This window comes from Anoplophora glabripennis, unplaced genomic scaffold (assembly GCF_000390285.2).
Source record: "Anoplophora glabripennis isolate ALB-LARVAE unplaced genomic scaffold, Agla_2.0 scaffold579, whole genome shotgun sequence".
Classification (NCBI taxonomy): domain Eukaryota; kingdom Metazoa; phylum Arthropoda; class Insecta; order Coleoptera; family Cerambycidae; genus Anoplophora; species Anoplophora glabripennis.
The window spans coordinates 190,415-200,150 of record NW_019416775.1 but is presented as its reverse complement, the minus strand read 5'-3'; the positions used below and the strand labels follow the sequence as shown (position 1 = coordinate 200,150).

General features: G+C 33.5%; 1 protein-coding gene across 1 annotated transcript in view; it reads left to right on the top strand.

Annotated features, from left to right (window-relative positions):
• Window positions 1-203: 203 nt before the first annotated feature.
• The window catches only part of LOC108910648 (fibroblast growth factor receptor homolog 1-like), a 14,922-nt gene continuing 5,389 nt past the window's right edge, over window positions 204-9,736 (top strand). Inside the window, exons 1-6 of the mRNA XM_023455439.1 lie at window positions 204-286; window positions 4,299-4,390; window positions 7,076-7,242; window positions 7,411-7,603; window positions 8,524-8,715; window positions 8,804-8,961. Coding sequence (XP_023311207.1) covers window positions 4,324-4,390; window positions 7,076-7,242; window positions 7,411-7,603; window positions 8,524-8,715; window positions 8,804-8,961 — 777 coding nt within the window. The 5' untranslated portion in view covers window positions 204-286; window positions 4,299-4,323. The remainder of the gene's footprint in view (window positions 287-4,298; window positions 4,391-7,075; window positions 7,243-7,410; window positions 7,604-8,523; window positions 8,716-8,803; window positions 8,962-9,736) is intronic.

Sequence of the window (9,736 nt, the reverse complement as noted above, 5' to 3'; positions counted from 1 at the left end):
TTTTTGAACAGGCCTCGTATCTATTCATTTATTCTCAAGTTTACCTCAACTAAATATTTCTGCATATCTCTGACGCCGCAGTGTCTCAAATAGCAATTTTATCGTATACAATTTGAATCACCCTGTACTAAGTGATAATATTCATCTCGTAAATCGATACACTGTTATGTGACGTACCTAAACAAACACAGAATTTTAGTTTTAATAGTTTAAAGAGGTCATTAATTGTTAACAGTTTTACCGAAAGGGTCACAGAACTGTGCTGTGGTGTGTCAACAGCAGGGAGGTGAGGATCGATTAAGTTTCATTTAATGTTAATTTTAATCACTGCGATGTTAACACAACTAAAATTGAAAGGAAATTTCCTTTCTAGAATTTTCGTTCCTTTATTAAAGTATACGATAATTTGAATGCTTAAAAATCAAAAGAAGTTCTACAGTTTTTACTTAAATTAACGTACTAATTTAATATAAACATAATATGACATGTAAAAAATGTATAATTTCTCGGAGATATCGTAAAAATTATCTATCGACCAGTAAAACTGTCTCCCTTTCTATAGGGTGCCCCAGCAGGAATCGCCAGTTATCACTATCGATATTTCGGAAAGTACTGATCTGATAAATCTGAAAATTTAGCAACTTAGCAAAGGCAATAGGGTCAACACAGCTAAAATATTTAGACCTTTATGGCACATCCGGTTATATCGGAAGTCGACATTAACTTTCTTATTTTAAGTGGAACACCCTAAATATACAGGGTGTGGCGTCTTTAGTGCAGAAAAAATAAAATGCAGATTCCTAGAAATATATGCAATAAAAAAGCCTTATATAAGAAATTCATATTCCACGTTTTGTCAAGAAAATTGAACTTCAATTTTGCAGCGAAGAAATAAATTTTAGTACGGTCCTGGTCAAAAAATGTCATGCCATTCGATTAACATCAGCGCACGCTTGCCGAACCGAACTTAACAGAGTCAAGCCTTTGCGCAAATCGGTGTTGCCAAATTAAAATGTATGAAATACACACAAAGGAGATAAAATGTTTTAATGCAATAATAAATAATTTTGGCCAGTTTAATACAATCCTCGTTATAATTAAAAGGAAAAATAAACATAAAATTCAATTAGTTATTTCACTGTAAATGATAATGTGCAATCCCAGACAAGAGGTTTATAGAAACAAAGTACATGGTGTTACAGAAAAGACTACTATTATTTTAGCAAGTGCTAGGTTGGATCACGACAAACAAAAAAGATGCAAACTTACCGCTATCGTTCGATAGTAGTAAACTTATTATTGTTGTCCTCGTTATCCATTGCCGATTTAGTTAAAACAATAACTTAAAAAATAAAAAGTAAGAAACGTCTTTAATAAACACTTAACGTCTAAATAGTAGAAGCGGCGCGATCTTTTTGACACAACTTAGCAGCAATTCACCCGCAAGTCAAAAGCGTAGTGACACTCCACAGGTGCCGTACGGACTGCGGACTAGGTCAATGTTTTTTCCGCTATGTTAAACAGGACCGCATTAACGTTTTGTCACTTTTGTCAATTTTTTGGAAAATATTTTTGATACTCAAATCTCATAATCGCCTTATTGTAACATATATTATTTTACTTCATTTATTGTCAAGAGTCTAGGTTTTTAATTTCTCGGATTCTACGTGAAATTTGAGAGTCACTTTATTAACTATTCCCTATATCTAGGAGTTATTTGAGATATTCATTTTTAAAGAAAAAATTTGACAAATGCAAGAGTTCGCGGAGATGCTAGTAACTTTTTTCGGGAGCGTGACGTCAAGTGGATTTTTGGTATCTGTAAAGGGCATAGGTAACACTGAATTATGGTATACCAACTAATTAAAACATTTAATACTAGGTGTTTAATTTTTGCTGTTACATTTTGATAACTTCAAACAGCTATAACTTTGTTAACTTAAATGAAACACCCTGTATTTTTACTCTGTTGTATGCAGATTGAAATTTCCTTTCAAGCCCTATAAGCATTATTAGGGCTGTCGTTACTGTTTTTTCAGATATTTGCAATTTTCTATTTTTTTGGACAGTTTTTCTCGTATCAGGCCTGTTATCTAATTGGCCATGACAAGAAACACTCCAGAAACAATTAAAATAACTTCATATTTGTCCATAAATAACATACAAATGAAAATAATCCTCATCAGTATAATTTAAACGATCCCTAGACATTTGTATTTAAATTTTCGGCAAAAACAATTAGAGACAACAACAATTTTTACATCTAACTTGACAAATGTCTAGTTACTTCAATTATCGCAGCCACACAAAAAAGAAAAGTTGTCTGTACTTTTCATGCGACATATGTTATCTATAGTATTTTTGCCTCCTATTCACGAATCCGGTGTCAGAATTAAGCTATCACATCACAGGAATTTCCTAACCTCAAAAAACAGGTAAAAAATAGCAAAAATTCATGAAAAAGTGCTAGGAAAAATACAAAATTTTTTTTTCTATATTCAAATGTTCATTTATATAGTTAAGACCCCAACGAACGTGAATTATCGGTCAGAATTGATGGTTCTTTTTATAACCTCAAAAAAACGGGTCAATTAAGGTCAGATATCACGAATTTTCAAAAAATAACAAATTTGCGCCAAATTTGGTATACGGAGATTTTCGGGATCGCTGATCACGGATCCAAGGTCAATTTTGCAAAATTCAAGATGGCGGATCCAAGATGGCCGACCAAATTTTCAAAAAATAACAGATTCGCATCAAATTTGGTATAAGGGGGTTTTCCGGGTCGTTGATCACGAATTCGAGGTCAATTTTGCAAAATTCAAAATGGCGGCCGACCACATTTTCAAAAAATAACACATTCGCGCCAAATTTGGTATACGGGGGTTTTCGAAGTCACTGATCACGAATTCGAGATCAGATTTACAAAATTCAACCTGTGAATAGATCTTTTACATAAAAAAAAACAAGATATAACCGAAAGAAAGTAGGTTAACACATGATTGGGTACTTAGGTTATAAAGTAAAATATTACAAAATGAATTTCGCAATTCTAACCTCCAATACGTAATCCGCGACCTCGAAAACCCCCGTATATCTAATTTGCTGCTAATCTGTTATTATTTGAAAATTTGGTTTTTGGATCCACCATCTTGAATTTTGCAAAATTGACCTCAGATTCGTAGTTAGCGACCCCGAAAACCCCCGTTTACCAAATTTGCAGCGATTCTATTGTTTTTTGAAAATTTGGTCGACCATCTTGGATCCGCCATCTTGAATTTTGCAAAATCGGATCCGTGATCAGCGACCCAGAAAACCCCCGTATACCAAATTTTACGCGAATCTGTTATTGTTTGAAAATTCGTGATATCTGACCTTAATTGACCCGTTTTTTTTTGAGGTTAGAAAAAATCCATTAATTCTGACAGCGGATTCACGTTGGGCGGGGTCTTAACTATATAAATGAACATTTGAGTATAGAAAAAAGAAATATTTGTATTTTTCCCAGCACTTTTTCATGAATTTTTCTATTTTTTACCTGTTTTTTGAGGTTAGGAAATTCCTGTGATGTGATAGCTCAATTCTGACATCGGATTCGTGATCAAGAAGCAAAAATACTACAGATAACATATGTCGCATGAAAAGTTCAGACAATTTTTCTTTTTTTGTGTGGCTGTGTTATTTTGGAGTGTTTCTGGCCATGGCCAATTTGACAACGGGTCTGATACGAGAAAAACTGTCCAAAAAAATAGAAAACTGCAAATATCTCTAAAAATAGTAGCGGCAACTCAAACAAAGCTTATATAGTTTGAAAGGAAGTTTTCCATTTAACAAAGTTATAACTGTTTGAAATTATTAAAATGTAACAGCAAAAATGAAACACCTAGTATTAAATATTTGAATTTGTTGGCATGTCATAATTTAGTGTTACCTATGCCCTTTACAAGTACCAAAAATCCACCTGATATCACACACCTGAAAAGAGTTACTAGCGGACTTTTGCATCTGTCAATTTTTTTCTTTAAAAATTAATATCTCTAAATCTATAACCCCGAGCTATATGAAATATTTAATACAGTGATCCTCAAATTTCACGTAGAATCCGAAAATGCAATAAGAAAGTTAATGTCGACTTCCGGTGTAACCGGAAGTGCGATAAAGTTCTGAAAATTTTAACTATGTTCTCCTTATTGCCTTTGCTAGGTTGTCAAACTTTCAAATTTATCCGAGATATCGATAGTGGCGATTCCTGGTAGGACACTCTGTATACATTGCAAATTGTTATATATTTTTTTCAGAATCTATTTACCGCACTATAACAACATGGGGTTGTTCATGTTATATTTGTTTTGTTTTATAACTTTTGAGCTCTATACAGCTACACCGACAGGTATGTAAAAGTACACATAAAAATAAAGTTAGCTACCGTCCGTATGCGATTTGTTGAGCTAGAATTGCAAGAAGACCCCTGCGTCACTTTCTTGAAATTAACCGCATTCGACACCTGAGGTAGAAGGACATTGGCGGAAAATTTCAAGACACGCCCCCGCCGCCGTAAATTGTTACAGTAGTTCCGATAACATAACTTTATTGGCTCATTCTTATTTTGGGACTGTATTTCAACAAATATCGTACGGACTATAACTTGTGAATTTTTATTTACTTAACAAATAATTTCGTTTTAAAATTTGTCATCTTGTTCCTCGTTTTTTATAATTATACATAAGAATTTTATTTTTTTTTTATTTAGTACAAATTAAATAAAAATGGAATTATTTCTGTCTGAATTTTTAAAAACGTATACGTAAAAATATAATAAAGTACATAGTATCTCTAAAACCAAAACATAATTATTATCATATACTGGGTGATTATTTTAACTTAAAACTTCCAAATATAACGAAAAATAAACACTCAACGAAACAATCAAAATTTAATCATTCCGTGGAGTTAATACAGATAGATTAGTGTTAAAATATCCCAGTTATTAGAAATTTGAAAAATGAATAAACTTTTTAGACGACGAATTTTGAGTAGATATTTAACGCGTGGTGGTAATAGTTTAAATAACTAAATCGATTTCACAGGGTCTAACGACACTTACAGTGTACGATAATTCAATAAACAAAGAAGTCTAAATAAAAAAATTTAGATAAATTTGGAACGAATAACATTGAAGATGAATATTTCGAGACAAAACGTCTGAATCTGGTTCGGGCAGAGGCAGTACGGTATTGGGGGTCATGAAGGTTTGCAAAATATGTAATAAAATAAGTTGATGATGGTCCTGGAGAGACGAAACGCTACATATAAAAATTGATTATGCCATTCGATAAAGGGCAAAAAGTGGCCATGAGAAAGTGTTCTTTTTTTTCTATATTACCCAACGACCTCAGAAAGGATAGACAGTGCATTGTCTTGGTTTGTTTTGTTCTACTGTAAATATTTTGAGAACTCAGCCTCCTATTGGCTAAAGACATGTGGTAAGGTGCGCGCGCAGTACCTGCTCTATGCTAGATGTTTATTATTGTTTACGATTGTCGGCCGCCATTAATTCTTTGCCTGCTTATTGAGTTTAACGTTGTGTTTACCGTGGATTATTAGTTTCTTTGGCAGAATTTATTGTTTTTGTGAATAGACAATGGGAAAATATTGTGTTATATGTAGATTTCGCTTTAAAAGTGGAGGCAATCGCTCTTTTCAGAGGTAGGTAGATTTACCATGGGCGTAACAGAAAAACAGACGGTAGTTTAAAACAAAATTTGAAATAGAAAATTTTCAGTGCAATAATATTGAAAATATAAAATATTTTTTTAAAACGTGAATTGTGTGTTACGGTTAAATAAAAAGTAACATGAATTGCAAAGGCAACATTATTTAAAAGGTAACCTAGGCAATTTGATTTTAGGATTCCTTCGAAAGTTGAACGCCGAGACGTTTGGCTCTCTCGCATTTTGAGCTGTATAGGAAAGGAAAATAGTCCTAAAGAAGTGTTGTATGTTCAGATCACTTCACATCAAGTGATTTCTTAATAAGACCTGGTGGCCGAGTTTATCTTAAGGACACAGCAGTTCCTGAGTTCCCAAGTTCGTTTAGTCATAACAAATTAGATCCAATAAATCTGTTTATATGTGTAATAACCCCATTTACTATTTATCTTTCATTTATCACTAATTGTTCTACTTGATGTGCATATTATTGTATACAAGTATAGTATAGCTACCATACTATATGCAACTGTAACTGTAACTTTGTGATTCCTATTTGAGCTGCTAAAAACTTTTATTAATTAGTATTATTTAACATATTGATGTATATTGTTACTGAGAAAGTAAAGATTGTTGTAACTAGTATTACTTTTTTTCGGCAGTAAGTGCCGTTATGGAGTAAAACGAACATGGTTCTATTTATTTAAAAAAGAAGTCATTAACATTATTTTAAAACCAAATTAGGTGTGAAATCGGTAAGGATATATAAATTAGACAAATATTAAAATGTATCACCCTTTTTAACACACACGCTACTGGTTAAGAGTTCCCTAGTAAACAAAGAACTATCTTCATCCTTGTTTAATAGCAGGATGTCTCAAGTTGTGCAAAATCAAAACAATTCCTTTGCAATGCATTACTTGTCTAGTCATTCTGAGGTCTTTGATATTACCTCAAACAAGGTTGAAATGAAACAAAAACGGATTTCCAAATTTTCGGTTTTTTTCAAGTATTTCGAAAACTAATCATGTTAGCCTTAATTTTTTTAGAGGGATGATGTTGGTCCCCTGATTACGCAACTTTGCCCCCATTTAAGCTACTTCGTACCTCTTACCGTTTCCGAGATCCCTGTAGTGAGAAGCGAATTTGTAACAGCCTGTATTTTGAAATACCAATCCATTTTCAATCAGAGGAACGGAAATGGTCATATGAACGTGTTGTATATTTTCTTGTAATTCTTTAAATAAACCTGGAAAACGACGAAATCTTCCAACTAACAACGAATCATTCCTTCTGTCTCTGATTGTTTCGGAGATAGCAATGTTGTCGCAGCCAATTTTTAACACGGTATTTATTTGCTTTTGCAGGTACTTTAGATTCTAATGGAGACTATATCACGAAAAATTTGGAAAATATAACAGCTGCTAGAAATGCAACTGTAACACTGCAGTGCCGTACTAAAATTGGTAACAAAATACAGTGGAGGTTGATGAGTGTAGCCAACAATCCGGAAGGAAAATTACTTAAGGAAATCGTAAGCCTATATTTTTCAAATGTTGCGTTGTATGTTTTTTCCAATTCATATATCATTTTAAGGAAAAACTCATGGGCTAGTTGAACCAGCCTATGATTAACAAACAAATATTGGATATCTTTCTGTTTTGGATGCGTTTAGTTCCCCAATATCAGTTTTATGTTCCAGGTTGACTCAAATGTATTCGAACTTACCTCGGTAAAACCTGAACACAATGGTATTTATGCCTGTTTCGTAAATGAGTCCCCCCTGAAAAGGTACAATGTAACAGTATTTGAATCGCCATATTTTCCAAGGAAAATGTACCAATCGAAATTGACGCCTTCGGGAAATAGGCTTAAGTTAACTTGTAGAGCACGAGGTTTCCCCCAACCNAAATTTTCGGTTTTTTTCAAGTATTTCGAAAACTAATCATGTTAGCCTTAATTTTTTTAGAGGGATGATGTTGGTCCCCTGATTACGCAACTTTGCCCCCATTTAAGCTACTTCGTACCTCTTACCGTTTCCGAGATCCCTGTAGTGAGAAGCGAATTTGTAACAGCCTGTATTTTGAAATACCAATCCATTTTCAATCAGAGGAACGGAAATGGTCATATGAACGTGTTGTATATTTTCTTGTAATTCTTTAAATAAACCTGGAAAACGACGAAATCTTCCAACTAACAACGAATCATTCCTTCTGTCTCTGATTGTTTCGGAGATAGCAATGTTGTCGCAGCCAATTTTTAACACGGTATTTATTTGCTTTTGCAGGTACTTTAGATTCTAATGGAGACTATATCACGAAAAATTTGGAAAATATAACAGCTGCTAGAAATGCAACTGTAACACTGCAGTGCCGTACTAAAATTGGTAACAAAATACAGTGGAGGTTGATGAGTGTAGCCAACAATCCGGAAGGAAAATTACTTAAGGAAATCGTAAGCCTATATTTTTCAAATGTTGCGTTGTATGTTTTTTCCAATTCATATATCATTTTAAGGAAAAACTCATGGGCTAGTTGAACCAGCCTATGATTAACAAACAAATATTGGATATCTTTCTGTTTTGGATGCGTTTAGTTCCCCAATATCAGTTTTATGTTCCAGGTTGACTCAAATGTATTCGAACTTACCTCGGTAAAACCTGAACACAATGGTATTTATGCCTGTTTCGTAAATGAGTCCCCCCTGAAAAGGTACAATGTAACAGTATTTGAATCGCCATATTTTCCAAGGAAAATGTACCAATCGAAATTGACGCCTTCGGGAAATAGGCTTAAGTTAACTTGTAGAGCACGAGGTTTCCCCCAACCAAACGTTGTGTGGTATAAAGACAACCAATCGCCGCCCAAAAGAGAAATGGGAGACATAAAAATCAATGATTGGATCTTAACCTTTAATGACTCACGAGTAGAAGATTCAGGGAACTATACCTGCCTTGTATGTAATGTTGTCGGTTGCATTAATTTCACATTTACTGTGGACGTTTTCAGTAAGTATTATTGGGTTACTCAGGCAAAATGATTTCGATAAAGAAACAAATTTTTGTCGTTGCGTGTGTTGTTATGTTCCTTTTATAGAGAGATTTCTGGGCAAACCAGTGTTAATAACTAAACTGGAGAACACTACCGTGTCGGAGGGTGCTAACCTTACTATGAAGTGCGAGTTTGCCTCTGACTTACATCCTTATATAAGATGGGTTAGGTTTAGGAATGAAACTGGGCTTATAATTGTACAGGTACAAGATCGCTAAAAGAAGTGGGTTGCCTGCAAACTTTCACTTTGAGGTGTTCAATGGCATTATAGCATTTCTGAGGTGGAATTACGTCATAGGTATTACAATTTGATTTCGGTCGTCTAAGTCAATGTTAGTTATTTCAATTATTAATAATTTTAATAATTTCTGTGCTAGTGGATATTTCTAAACATTACAGTTGAAACCTTTTTAAAGTTTATGTAAAAAGAGAACTGAAAAAACACTATTCGACGTTCAACCTGTGATTAAGTAGTGAGTTAAATCAAGTGTTTTCGATGATGATACAAATAGACTATACTCGGCGGCCGAAATTATAAAGAGTGACTAATACATTAGACCAGGGTCGATAATTTTTGAAACCAAAAAAAATTGTAGTAGGATGAAACCCATTGGAAAAGAAAGAGAATATAACAGAAATGAAAGGAAAATAATTTACGGGCGATCTGAGGTCGGGAAGGGATAGGGGGTAAGTTTTTAAGGGTAAAAAACGGTTTCCCTTGATTTCCAGAAAAACTACAGGTCTTCTGGAAAAAAAGTTAATTGACAATGTTGTAGGTAATAAAAAGATCTACAACTTTTGTATTTACACTTTTTTCACATAACCTCAAAATTTATGTGAAAAATTCAAATAACCAAGTTTTTGGTTTTTTATTTTTATCTTTTACAAACAAATTTTTTTTTCACGAAATTTGGTGAAAACTTACCTATTTATGTCCCAAACACGCTGTAATTTTTTTGATTTGAAATATTTATTTTT